General features: G+C 44.4%; 1 protein-coding gene across 1 annotated transcript; it reads right to left on the bottom strand.

The window, feature by feature from the left end:
• Nucleotides 1-3,959: 3,959 nt before the first annotated feature.
• Nucleotides 3,960-5,753, bottom strand: LOC127694082 (C-C motif chemokine 2). Its single transcript, XM_052195476.1, has 3 exons — nucleotides 5,618-5,753; nucleotides 4,775-4,892; nucleotides 3,960-4,437 (listed from the first exon to the last, which is right to left on the bottom strand). The coding sequence occupies exons 1-3, from the start codon at nucleotides 5,691-5,693 to the stop codon at nucleotides 4,185-4,187; spliced, it is 447 nt and encodes a 148-aa protein (XP_052051436.1). The 5' UTR covers nucleotides 5,694-5,753; the 3' UTR covers nucleotides 3,960-4,184.
• Between the last annotated feature and the right edge of the window lie 8,697 nt (nucleotides 5,754-14,450).

Consider the following 14,450-nt stretch of genomic DNA (forward strand, 5'->3'; position numbering starts at 1 on the left):
TTGGTTCTCAGCACCTACGTCAGATGGCTGACACCTGTTTGTGACTCCAGATCCAGGGGAGATCTAATGCCTGTGGGCACCTCAGGTGTCTGCACTCAAGTGCACAAACTCATATGAAGGCAGTCACACAATTAAAAAGAAAATAAAACATTTAAAAAACTCTATTTGCTTACACACACATTTGTACACACACATTTACCAAGGCTTGTGGTTGGAGGTCAGAGATCAACATGTAGAAATCGATTATTTCTACCATATGGTTCCTAGGGATTGGGCTGAGATTGTAAGTCCTGGTAGCAAGCTTCTTTACCTACTGAACTATCTGACTTGCCTATGTGCTCTCGTCTTGTAAGAAACTCATGCATATATTAGCTAGGATTCTCTCCAAGTGTATATTATTTATTAGATATCTAAATATAATCCACTTGTATATATGCACATATATATGTGCATAATTATAAAAGACAGTTGATTATACTGAGTTTCATAACTGTTCACTAAGTAATTCTCCAGTGAACATCTGGAGAGCCAGCAATCCAGTAGCTATTCAGTGCATGAAGCTGGACACCTCAGGAAAACAGGGGTCACAGGCACAACTTCAGTCTGAGGCAGAAGGCCTACAAGCTCTATGGAGAGTCCCTGATGTGAGATTCTATTGAAAGGCTGTAGAGGGTAGAGTCAAGGTCCAGTGGAGTGAGCCTGTATTGAAAGGCTGGAGAGGGTGGAGTCAGGGTCCACTGGAGTGGAGCTTGCACATGCCATTTACTTGTTTTGCTTCTACTTCTCTTCTGTCTGGACCCCTGGCTAGATGGATGCTGCCACCATATTAGGGTAGGTCTCTGCTAGCTGCTGACCCAGGTTCCAGTCGTCTCTGCACATTCATAGGCAAAACCAGAAGTATGCTTTGTTAATGTCCTAAGCATCACTCAGTCACAATGACAATCAAGATAAACTATCTTGTGCCAGATACTTAGAAAACACCTGTGGTACAAAGTAAATCCTTTACCTATACAGTACCAGACAAAGGGTGACATCCACACTTATTTGGCTATCTTCTCAGCAAACCAGACTGTGCCCAGCTATTGAGTATAAACCTTGCATGGTCCCTAGGAATGCAGTCTGAAGGGTAGCTCTGTCTCTCAAGTGCCAGGACACCTAACATCTGGAACCCGTGCATGTCCTACATGACCTTGCAAACGTGTTTGAGGATGTAATTGACATGAAGACCCAGAACATCATCTTGGATGCGAAAAATGTTCTCAGAACAATCACAGAGGTTCCTACATACGAAAGTAGGAAGGTGGAACTAGAGAAAAGATGTGACTACCCTAGCACTGGAGAGTCTGAGGCAGGAGGACTGCCATGAGTTGAAGGCTAACCTGTGCTACAGTGGTAGATCCAAGGCCACAGTGGGAGACCCCATCTCAAAAAACCAAAAACAACAACAAAAACTGTGGTTAGAGAAACAGAGAAAATGCACATGGAAAGGAGGGAAGGGAGAGAGCGAGACAGACAGAGAGAGAGAGAGAATATAAAAGTAGTTTTTAGAAGTTTCAAAGGGCAACTTTTGTTTTTTGTTTGTATGTTTGTTCTAGTTGTATGTTTTAGCTAGGCCGCCTTGTCTGATCTAGCTAGAAACTTGATGTGACAGTGTGGGGGGATACCCAGGGGATACCTAGGGGTATAGATCCACACCCACTTAGAGTAGAAAAGAAGGGGAATGGGGAGAAGGATTGTGGGAGCAAGTTTTTAAGGGACTGTAGCTATATTGCCTCAGTGAAGACTTGCAGCCTTAACATCCAACTGTACGCTAATATATTTGGGTGTTTTAAGCCATTAGGTTTATGGTGGTTTGTTAGTGGCAATCTGGGACTAATATAGAATGTGGTACCTGGGGGAGGGTGCTGTTGTAATAAATCATAGCAATGGCTTTCAAATTAAGCAATAAACAGAGACTGGAAGCCTGAGAATTATGCAAAAGGAAGAGACATTCTGGAATAGTGTTGGCAGCAATGGGAAAATGAATGTATCCAACTTGGCCTCCCCAGGCGCCTAAGCATTGCCAGGGCTTTTGCTCAGCTCCATTGTGCAAGGACCGAGAAATCCAGGCTTACTACGAGAAAAAGAAACCTAGTCAGTATTTCACAAGAGTGAGCAGATAGGATTTGCAAATAAGTGGAGACAGACTATCTGCAGGGCTAAGTATTGCTGCCCCCTTCCTTTCTCTTTCCTCCTCCCAGGTCCTTTGCAGCCAGTCAGCCTGGCACCAGAGGCCCCTGTTCTATAAGCTTCAAAGCAGAGACCAACTCGTTTCTAATTTATTTCCTCTTTGCCTCTCTGCATCCACTATGAATTTAATATTTCTTTTCTGACCTGTAGCCAGCACCGAGGACCACTGGACCTGGAATGTAGGGCCAGTGATTTCCTCACACAGCTACCTACATATTGCTGTCTGATGTAACGGGGCCCTTGGAGCTCTGAAGGAAACCTTCAGCCAAAGGGCCTGGTCTGGCTCAGGAATGGTCCAACTCTGAGCTGCAGCAATGGAACATTTCCAGGAGACATGCTCCTAAATCAGGAAGGAAACCATTGACCCCTGTTGATCTCTGCAACATCTTCCCTGAATTGACAGATGCCACTTGCTCCTAAGTGACTGAGTCAGTGTCAGCTCACATGTCCTGCCTGCAAGCCAGAGTTCTCCCCAGCACCTCATGCTGCCAAAGAGGGTGCTAGGTCTAGCTCAGTAATCTTTTCTCCCCACTAGATGGAGAGGGTGAGCACCATGGGAGTTTATATCCTAGAGAAAGATGCTCACTCTCCTTGGTGGAGAGTCTATCTGTGTGTTCTTGTGACCTAACTGTCCCTAAGGTGAGTCCCATGCCACAGACCTCAGATGGACATTCAGAGAGGGAAAAATCTATCCATTTGAGCAGACAACCTAGCTTCCTCTGTGTGGAGTCAGGGTGATGATGGAAAGAAATGCATTCAGATTTCATAGAAGTTGCCTCATTAACAAGCTCAGGAAAGGTCTGTACCTTAAGCCATTTCTCATGGTCCAGAACATTCTTCTCTTGCACCTGATATTCAGCCCTCATCTCTTGGTGAGCCACAGTCAATCACTTGTCTCCGTTTCTGTCTGTATGAAGTCATCAGGATGTATGAAATGGATGGATGAAGCTCACCTCTGAGCCTCTGAATGAAACACATCACTCCCTGTTTATTGGACCAAAGAGTTTCAGCTTATCCTTTAAACTGCAGGTCAGAGGGAGTACCATGTTCTTACCTTTCCATTCAAAACACTGTATTCAGCTTCCTCTTGAAAAATCCCCATCTCTTGACATACATGTAGCTTCATCTGATGGTTTCCCTCTCTCTTCCCCCTCTGATGTATGTACTATCTTCATTTCTACCTTTGGATAATTTCCCCTACCTACCATTTTTTCCTTAATGCTTCTGTGGTTTTTTTTTAAATAGAAACTCTAACCATTATCAAGGAGAGGTTAATGTCTTCCTCTCTCTGTGAAGCATTAACATAGCCTTCTCATAGAAGGCTCCCATCTATTCTCCACTGCCTGAACTGCCTACTCAGTTAGAGAATGATAAATTGCAGAGCTGCAGATGGAAGTGATGTATCCCAGTTAAAGGAAAATTGGAACACGGGACTGTGAAGGACTGGGGCTTTTGTTGAACATGTGTCTGAGAAGCAATGCTGAGGACTGGAACAATGGTACTAACATCCCTGACTGGGCCTTGTCTTGAAGAGTCTATGACACTCAGATGAGACCATCCAATACAAAAGAGTGGTCCATTCGTTCTCCTGTTCCCACAATGTGTCCCACCCTGTGCTGCCCTCCAAGCTTATACACTCTCAGCTTTGCAATTTCCCTCAAGAAAACACCCAAAGCCAGACTTGTGTACAAAAATAATATATTTCTTTAATAATTAGGAATATCCATAATAATATTTTAAACAATACATTGGAATCTCAAATGCAAAGTTTACCCATTCATCTTTACAAAATTCATCTCTCATACATTGAAAATGTTGAATCAAGATTCACAGAGAGGAAAAAATGGACCCACATCTTGCATTTAAGAAATTCTAGTATTCATGAAAGGGAATATCATAACATCAATAAGTTAAATAAGTTTAACATTACTTAAGGCATCTCATTCCAAGTCACACTAGTTCGCTGTCACACTGGTCACTCCTACAGAAGTGCTTGAGGTGGTTGTGGAAAAGGTAGTGGATACATTAACTTCAGATTTATGGGTCAAGTTCACATTCAAAGGTGCTGAAGACCTTAGGGTAGATGCAATTTTAAATAAAGTTGTAGTTTCTGATCTCATTTGGTTCTGGTCCAGATGTTTAATGTACTTCTGGACCCATTCCTTCTTGGGGTCAGCACAGATCTCTCTCTTGAGCTTGGTGACAAAACTGTGGAAAGATAAAAGATAGAGTTAGATGAAGTTCAACCTGCTATACATGGAGGGGCTGTGTAGGGATTAAGGGTGAGGGTAGGTAGAAAAGGGGACTCAAAGTGACCTGGTTCTCCTCCAGATTTTCTAAGATAAGCTCATGGAATAGGAAGGCCGGAACATCAGCCATTGAGACAATGCTGTTGAGAATTGTTTTTTCCTTCTTGGTCTTGGTTTCCCCATTGGGAACCACTTGATATTGGGTCTGAGTGTGTGGCTGACTATAAGTATATTAGGACCATCCCTTGCCCTGAGGGAAAACTTTGGACCAGGGAGGGTTGGGGTGTGTAACTCACACTATAGCTTCTTTGGGACATCTGCTGCTGGTGATTCTCTTGTAGCTCTCCAGCCTATTCATTGGGATCATCTTGCTGGCGAATGAGTAGCAGCAGGTGAGCGGGGCATTAACTGCATCTGGAGAATAAAAGAGAAGCACGGAGCACATTAGGACAGGAAAGAAACTTCTGACCTTAGAGAAGAAAAGGACCATGAGAAGGCAGTTTCAGCAGGATGGGATGTAAATGCCAAAACATCAGAGCTGGGATGTGATCTTTGACACACACACAAACTCAGTTATTTGCAGCTTAAAGTAAGTTCACAATCTTGGTTTGAGGGATGCCATTAAAACTACCTGACTCTAGGGACTGTCATTTGGGGGAGTTAGAAGTCAAATTACTATGACCTGAGAAGATTACCTGAGTACATTACTGTAGGCTCCAATATATATATATAATCATGAGTATCTCTGATCCCAACCACTTCTGCTAAGCTGCTATCTCTGGAAGCTGGGCTGGGTAAAACACAGCTTGGATCCTGGGTCTCTTCCCCTTTCTCCTCTATCTGGAAAAATGCATCAATGCAAGCCCGTCTTTGATCACCCAGGTTCTCAAATATGGAGGAAAGTAGCTGGAACAGGAACTGAATGAAAGTATGATTCCAAATTTAGATCTAATGATTACAATCCTAGTTACCATTCAGAAGCAACCGTGTCATTGGGTTGGCTCTCTGCCCTTTTCTATGTTCCTTACCTTGGTTAAAAAAGAAAAAGTATCTGACTAGGTGAGACTATGCTCTGATGGTCCACAACAATTCAAAAATGAGGTGCTATGCTGGGAGGAGGAGGAAGCTGGGGGTCTCACCTGGCTGAGCCAGCACGTGGATGCTACAGACGGCAACTGTGAACAGCAGGCCCAGAAGCTTGGCAGAGACCTGCATGGTGGTGGAGGAAGACAGAGCTGGCTTCAGTGAGAGTTAGCTGGTTCTGGGCTAGGCTTGTCTGGCTCTCTGCATTTCTGGCAGCTCTGCGGCAGCCTTTTATTGTAAGCCAGGGGGTGGAGTCAGGCACAGTGCTTGGTGCCAAGGAGTAGCATCATCCTGGATGAGTGATGGAAAGTGGAAGTTTGAATCTGCTGAGTAAGTGCAGAGCCCTAGGATGTTTCCAGGAAGTAGAAGAGAGAAACTGTGGGCTGGAATTTGGTACTTTTCCAGACACTACTGGGAGCCAATAAGGCTGCTCAGGGAGGGGGGGGAAAGGGGCAAGGCGTGGCAGCAACCGTACTGGACTGTGACCACAAGTATACATGGAGTGGACCTGCTTTCATTGAAAAAAAAAGGAAGTGGCTAAGAAACCTAAAGTCCTAAGGGAGAAGACACCTGGAAGCATATTTTAGCTTGCCTGTGGCTCAAGGAACCTTAGAACTGGGAAAGGACCCCCAATAAATCCACTGAGTTCTTGGTTATCACGCCTTGTTGAATATGGCATGCTCTCCATTTGGTGCTTCCCAGTTCCTTACAGAACTAAGGAGCTTTGTGACGTTGATATGAGCTGTCTAAGTTGTACAATTACAGACCATGGATAGCCATGTAAATGAGCTCATGGTGCAGAAGAGATTTCTATGCAAAACCCATGCAGTGCTTACTCTGTGTCAGGAGTGTTTGGAACCCTTCCAACATGCAGTCTCTAAATTCCCCAGCTCTGGCAAGCAGATGTTGTTAATCCCCATTCTAAGATCAGGCAGCTGAGGCTCAGAAGTATTATGTAGGTAACTGCCCGAAGATCCCCTGGAACAGGACACAGGTAGCTCCAGTCTGGCTATCATCATGTTACCTTCAAACTAACAGACAGCTAACGGGCCATGGAGGAACATTCCTTTTGGTTAAGTCATGATGAACTAGGAGCTTGTGGTCAGAGTTTACTACTCCTGGTAGCTCTCCACCCTGCTTTCTCTGTGATTTCCGGGGACCATGAATGAGCCAACTGGAAGGTCTGGCTTAATTCATCTTTCCAGGCTTAGATTTCTCCAGAAACAGTGTGATCAGAGCAATAAAATCTGAAAGTCCTTAGAATTAATTTCAGCAGACTCTTTACAAAAAAATCTCTCTTATAGGCATGCCAGTGACTGAGCAGAGTCTACCACTCAGGTATCTTGATTTCTGAATCTTTCCTGATGGGCAGGGATGTACCTGAGATTTATCTTTTATAGAGGGTCATGGATGCATTGACTGTAAAGGAATGGGGATTCTTGGGAGAGAGCAGTTCTACAGTTACTATATTTGTGATAGGAAATAAGCATCAAACAAGCTACTGTGTTTATTTCATGGCAAGTGGTTCTTAGCAGCATTATAGTAGCTTAATGGAAGCCAGGCATAAAATTAGTTGTCAAAAACCTAATTACCCATAGGTAACACAGGTGACTCAGGGGGCTGATATTTCCATCTGGAGCACACAGCTTCCAGAGTCCATATCCCTGGACATGAGATTTAATGTCTTACCATGGATGTTAGTTTCCTAGTGTGCTGTACCTCTTGGGACCCTGCTTTTGTTCTGCCTATCTCATGATCTTGCTAGTCACTGTCCTTCTCTTCACTAGTGTCCAAATTGTTGTGAGTTTGGCTTAATTATTTCCCTGTAGGTCACTCAATTTCCCTCAAACATGTGAATTATTTTCAGGACTGGAGGCAGTAGTTGTGCATAGTCATTTCTACCCAAAGCATCTCACTGCTACTTCCAAGAAGTTTTCCTCATGTTCATAGAGGCCCATATCTCATCTATAAGCATGCTATGAAATCTAGTCATTCTTTTGGGTTTTCTGTAGCATTAACAAGTTGAGAGATGCCACTATTAAGAATCTGAGACCCAAGAGTCCCAGGGAAATTGTGCAGTGTTGATGTGTCTTTCTATGTGAGGAAGATGCAAAGATTCGTGTGGCCTATAGTCACAGGAAAAGGCTCTTGGCTTTGTGGGCAGGCTTCTGAGCCTGGGAAGTCACCATTGGAAAATGAATTTAAACTTTCACCTTCAGTTAGCACAGGAGGCACCATGATGTGACTCATAATCGAAAGAAAGGAAAGTTATTGTCTGTCACTTCACTCTGTCAACAAAGGGTGCTCTTCCCAGCTGGTTGGTCAGAGGCAGAGTAGGACAAGAGTGTGGAAATTCCCATTCTGAGGCAGTATTGGAAGTTCCCAGAGCCTTCGGGAGAGATATTTAGCTGGAATCTGAGCTCCAGATGCTGGGCCTCCAGCCAAGTAGTTCTCACATGGGCCTGAGAATCTGGAATGGCTCAACAAAAGCATAGTCTGAGTTCTGACTTGGGAGCAGCCAAGGGAAAGGCCCGGGGATGAGATGTGAGGGGGTGAGGACTGATGTTCTATTCGTCCCCAGCATCCCAAGAGCCTTGGGCCTTTTTTTTTCTACCCAAATGGGCAATGGAAAGTTTTTCTGAGCGAATAGCCTCTTTTCCTTCCTGCACATGTACTCTGGTCAATGCCACATCCTCCCACTCAGTGTCAGAGTGGGAGAAAGAAGAAGTGACAGTGGGCTTTCTAGAAAGATCAGAAGCACTTTCTAGGCCCTCAGCTGGCCACGGCCACAGTTTTCTTGCTTGCTAACTCCTGTATATGTAGCTCAGTCTTCTGACTTATGCTTCCAGATGACATCCCCATCCCCCCAAGCCTTTGTGTGATGTGCATAGTTCATGCCTGTCCATGGTCATCCTCCAACTGCTACCCTCTACTCTTACCCAGTGAGCTCGAAGGTCCAGGTGGACCCGGCCTGCATGGCTAGAACTTTGAATATGCCATCCTTTCAGGGACCATGGTTTCCCACCATTTCTTCACAGAATGTCTAGGGGCCTCTAAAATGAAGTGCTTATTTCTCAGATAGAGGAACTGAGGCCAAGATAAAGACCATGACATGCCCAGGGTGACTAAAGCAAGTATTCACAGTGGCTTGGTTATGAGCTTTCTCTGTATTCTCTACCATCTGGTCCCATTGATTGTTTTGTCAGCATCCACTTTGGACAAGCTTCACGGAAAGGGCCACTGGAGTTGGGGGTGGGGTGGAGAGGGCCAGACTCAAAGAGCAGCTACCATCAGTACAACAAAGATAGGCGTGAGCTTCTTAAGAAATATGAGCCATGCTTTCTCGAAGCCTCTGTCATACAAGTATTTCCTGTGTTCTGATATGGCTATGCTCCAGTCCGGAGGAGCTGAAGGGGTATATAGCCCCATGGGAAAAACAATGACTTTGGACACCCAGACACTCCAAGACTCCCAGGGACTGAATCATCAACCAAGGGGAATGCATGGTTCTAGCCAAAAATGTGGCAGAGGAATGCCTTTTTGGGCATCAGTGGGAGGAGTGGTCTTTGGTCAGGTAAAGACTCAATAGAGGCCACAACAAAGAGAAACAGATGAAGGGGGAGTTGGGGGACGTGGGGTATACACATGGAGTTGGGGGGGAGGGAGGGAATCGTTGGGGAATCGTTGCGGAGGGGGAAATTGGGAAAGGTTTTACCATTGGCAATGTAAATGAAGAAGATACTCAATAAAAAAAAAAAGAACTAGGCAGCATTTATATACTAGTTATTTTTCTAATTTTTGTTACCAAATATTTACCAAGAATCAACTTAAAATGAGAAAGGTATATTAGAAAAAAAATTTAAAAATGAAGGAACATAGAGTATTTTTAAGATGAAGGTTGGCAGAGAATATTGGAAAGTAAAGAAGAGAGTTACTTGCTGTCGGCTGGGTTGGGTGGGGAGGGGTTCATCATCTATATTGTCTCCTGGATCAGTGGTGGGGGAGGGGCATTTGAGAGTTATGAGGTGAAAGCTACCAAGTGACAGGACGAAGGGAGGGAACCTGTGGGGAGGGCAAAAGTCTAGGTAACTCTGCAGCATCTTTGAGTTGCCCAGTATGGAAAACCTGCTATCCTCATTTGATGCCTGAATGACACCGGTAATGGTGGGGATGCTGATGTGTGTAAGGGTCAGGCAAGAATGTTTGAAGTATCCCTGTGAAGATGTGAGCTCTGAGCAGCCTTGGGTGGGGTGAGAGTCCTAGGGAAACAGTCTGTGTATTAGTCAAGTAGAGCCAGAGTCTTTGCCTTATTAGCTTTCAGTGAAGTCCTTGAACAAGTGTGTTTCGCTCATCCAAAAGAAACTCAATTAACATATAGAATAATTACATTTACTAGACATACAATATCATGAAAGTTTTTGTGTGGATATAGAGAAGTCTGGGGTAGGACATTAATGATGATTTCAAGGGTTCAGCAGGTTTTGAACTTGAATCATCACTGGTGGGGGAAGGGCATGTGTTGGAGAAAATCTCTGGACTACTCTGAACATTTTAGAATGCTTGTATACCCTTGGCATCTTCTAACTGGAGATCAGATGTTGATTCAGTGTCACTAGGGGCTGAGATATGTATTTATAACCAGATAGGTGGACCTGATGCAGTGAGTGTCCAGCTTCCTTAGAACAACCTGGAAAGAGCAAAGCATAGAACAAGATGTTTAGGGATGGGCCACCATGAACTTCTCATCTCTTCCAGAGTGGCTTCATGCCTGTGGTCCCTACATAAGCTTCAAGGACTACTTTTAGTGTTGCGCAGAGCAATTATATCTTTTTCTAAAAAGATATTCTATGATTCTCTTAGATCATCAGTAGTATCTACAATCTCCCAGGAGTCAAGAACCATTGAACTATTGAAATAGAGAGTTCTGGACTTTTGAAAATTTCCTCAGTCACAAGCTACCTATATTTTCCCTACAATCTCTTCTATTCTTTGGGATGGTTGGTGATCTGTATTTGAGATCTGCAAGGCTAAAGCCTGGAGTATATCAGGGAAGGACTGTGCTGGCCAGTCTAGGCAGACTTCAAAGGAAGGAGGCATAGGAGGAAAAAGGAACAAATGAGAGATGAGAACAAGAAAGGAAGAGGGTAGACCAAGGGAGGCTGGGGGACTGTAAAGAACCTTCAGTTATGTTACAGCCACCACAGCCACCAGAGCCATAGCTGCCTCTGTCCAGCAAATCCCTTGACCTTTCTGGACCTCTTGTCTAGAAGCTGATGAGTAAAGAGCTGTTTCTAACACCCTCATGTGACTTGTATGAAGAAATAAACCAAGGCGCTTTGTAAGCATCCTGTGTCAGTCTAAAGGTTGATGGGCATGGACCTACGGACATCTAGAGTCACATGACAACTCCAATAGATTTGTATGCTCCTGGCTTTGAGTTTACTATGTAGCCCAGGATGCTTTGAAACTATGAACTATCCTCCTGGCTCAGCTTTTGGGGTGCTGGGATTATAGGTATGTACCTATGCCTGATTATTGGTGTCTTCTCTGGAGAGGGGCAGTAATGTTCCATTTTATTAAGCTTTCTCTCGCCCCTTCTGTCCTATCTTCCCGGTAGTAGAAAGCCTTTGGGGGTTAACAAAATAGCTGAGAGAGGGAGGGAGGAACTGAGGAAGGGAAATGACAGGAGGCAAGGAGGGAGGGAGAGAGGGTGGGAGGGAGAGAGAGAGAAACAGAGAGAGAAAGAGGAGAGAGAGAGAGAGAGAGCGAGAGAGAGAGCGAGAGAGAGAGCGAGAGCGAGAGAGAGAGAGAGAGAGAGAGAGAGAGAGAGAGAGAGAGAGAGAGAGAGAGAGAGAGAGAGAATATTCAGGACTCCAGCAAAGAAGTCAGCTTACAAAGCCCAGCCTTGACTTGCCCTGTTTCCTTTATACCCTCAAGTCACACACACCCAGCTTACTTTCCACGGCTGGAACATTCTCTGCACCATACCACTTCACAGCTCTTGTCCACACTGGATGTAAGCCCCTGTAAAAGTACCACAGTTCAAAGTCACAAACAGTTCAAGCCACTCACCTCATTTAAAAATGGTAAAAGAGTTTAAAACTAGGCAAGAAAATTAGGAGAAAGATGGGCACTTCTGGTTTTTGCTTTCATTTGCTTGAGAAAGAGCACACGACAATGGTGGAAGGTGAGAAGCCACGGCAAAGGAAGTGACTATCAGAACCACGTGCGTGGGGGTTACCTGGTTCGCCCCTTTTACAGGTTGTGATATGTTACATGCTGAAGAGAAGTTTTATCTGCCCACAGAAAGAGGTTTATTACTCCTTACCTGTAGCTGTCTGGGCAGTGGACTTCATTGAGAATCTGAAGGGAGCTGCAAATGCTATTTGTGTAATCTGGAAGGGTAGTCATCAGAAGTGGTTTGCAAGTACTTTTTTTTTCAGGCTTCAAAGCCATAAGTCAATCAACCCTTTGGCATACTAGGTACTCAAAACTATAGTTCTGAGACGTCACAAGGTGCTTGTGCTGGTTGAGAAGGCAGGAAATGGGTGTGATAGGCATGTGGGTGGGCAGGATCCTCTGTCTAGCTCATTCTTGCACTCTATCATTGGCACCTAGTACCGGGGTCTCAATAAGAATGTGAAAAATGATCCCTGTGTAGTGGTGCACATCTAAAATTCCAGGACCAGAGAAGCTGGGGCAGGAGACATTTTGAGTTTGAGAGTAGTCTGGGCAATATGTAGCTAGATTCAAAAAAAAAAAAAAAGGAAGAAAGAAAAAGAAATTGATAGGCGGATTAATTAGTCCAAATACAGCTGAAAGACATCACAGAGATCCTTCAACTTGACCCCTATATTGCTTGATTGAAAGATGTATGTGGGAAGTGCAGTGGAGTTCCTGGCGTGGCAGTGAGGGTCAGTGCTAGTTTTAGCGTGCAGACAAGCAGTGTGTACCTATGTGTGAGTTCCTGTAGTGTATGCCGGGGGAAGTGTCTGTTGACACAGATCTCAACACTTTTCAATAAGATGGCTAGTTACAATTTCCACTGTGGAAACACATCTTTGTCTGGCAAAACCCTCATGAGGTAGAAGCAGACACTTGGAAATGAGGTTTTGGAAGCAGAGTGGAATTGTGTTAGTAGCCAAAATGACTTCTTTCCGGGTCCTAGCCAGGGCTGGGGGCAGACAGAAGATGGATGGATGTGCTTGAGGACCAAGTGCCTTCCCAAGGGGAGGTGAATACAATCTCTTTCTTCTGAGTCCAACATTGTTAGACACTGAGAATCTGTGGACTTTCCAGCTGGATCAGTCATCCATCTAGTTTCAAAGCCAAAGCTGGGGAGTCAATGGGTGGAGTGTGTCTGCACTAGCTCTTCCATGATGAGATAGCCATCTTGCTTTGAGGCCAGCATCCAAACCTTCACCTCCACACAAATGCTACAGCCTTGGAACTGCAATGGCAGCTCTGGGTGAAAGCCATGGGAGGTATCATCGAGCAAGGACCAGGCAAATCTTTGGGTATTAGGGAGCCAATAAATCATGGTTACTGTCATGGCATTCATGGAAGCAATGACAACCATGAACTTGAAACATCAGCAGAACTTATGGCTTGCATGAATAGATTTTTCATGGTTCTTGGATATGGTGAAAAAGCTGGATGGGACACTTTTCTCCAAAACAGATAGTTTGGGGTGACCTGAACTGTCTGGGTTGTGAGGTGATGAGGACTGTGCCATAATAGGCATCTTCTATTCTCACTGTGGCTGAGCCGGTACACAACTACATCATCTTGTTCTCCGCACCCTCTTCCCAGGAAAGTTAGGATAACCTCATATGCCAACTTCTCATCAGGAGCCTTATAATATAATTCTGATTTAATGATAATTTTAAACTGAAAATCTTGATTTTTTTTTACTCGGTATCTTTTAGAACTTCTATCCAGTTAATAAAGGAAAGGTTTCAAAATTGCAAGGTGCTCCAAACCATAATCCAATTAATGTCCTTGATGATTTATTTAGATTGTGAGGCCCTCATCAAGGTCCTGGTAGTCTAAGTGTGCTAGTATTGTTAATCTGGGTTTTTGTTTGCTTTCTGAGTTAGGGCATTGATATGCAGCCTAGGCTGGCTGGAACTCACTATGTAACCCAGACTTGCCCCAAACTCACGATTTTGCTGTCTCAGTGCCCAAAGAATGAGACGAGGTAAGCACCACTATGTTCAGATTCTATCTCTTTTGTTTTTTTAAGACTTATTTATTTATTTTATTAATATATATGAGTGCTCCATCTGAATTACTCTTGTGTGCCATCAGAGGGTATCAGATCCCATCATAGGTGGTTGTAAGCCACCATGTGATTACTGAGAATTGAACTCAGGACCTCTGGAAAAACAGCCAGTGCTCTTAACTGCTGAGCCATCTCTCCAGCCCCCATCTACCCCTGTTTTCTAGATGAAGAAATTGAGGCAGTTAGGCTGAAGTGAGCAAGGAGACGAGAGCAGGGGAGTGGAGGAGCTGAGATCTGAGATTGGAATCCAGAGTTGTTTGCTCCTGGACTAGTCCTCTCTCTCTCTGCTCTAATGTTACTATCGGAGCCTTTCTTCTTCAACCCCTCTCTCTCCTTCTGGTTCTTCTATCTCTTCATCTTAAGGCTTGCCTCTCACATCCTGTAAGGGTTGGCTTGGTAAGAGGGCAGAGGATACATGGAATGTAAGGGAAGGCAGTTCTCACACTTCCTGTGCATTTCTCTTTAGAAAAATCCATCAAGACTTTTTAATCCATCAAGACTTTGGGGTCCACCTGCCATGACCATACCTGGGACAATTTATTGCTCTGAATCCCTCAACTCCACAATGCTCAAGTTAGCAGGCTGATTCTTCAACTATAGCTTAG

The sequence above is a fragment of the Apodemus sylvaticus genome, chromosome 10 (assembly GCF_947179515.1).
Source record: "Apodemus sylvaticus chromosome 10, mApoSyl1.1, whole genome shotgun sequence".
NCBI lineage: Eukaryota > Metazoa > Chordata > Mammalia > Rodentia > Muridae > Apodemus > Apodemus sylvaticus.

Excerpts from the sequence above, each read along its gene's own strand:
- LOC127694082 (XM_052195476.1), bottom strand. The coding sequence starts at position 5,693 with ATGCAGGTCTCTGCCAAGCTTCTGGGCCTGCTGTTCACAGTTGCCGTC. Across the intron at positions 4,893-5,617 it reads CCACGTGCTGGCTCAGCCAG|ATGCAGTTAATGCCCCGCTC; the intron begins GTGAGACCCCCA and ends TTTATTCTCCAG. Across the intron at positions 4,438-4,774 it reads TGTCCCAAAGAAGCTATAGT|TTTTGTCACCAAGCTCAAGA; the intron begins GTGAGTTACACA and ends ATCTTTCCACAG.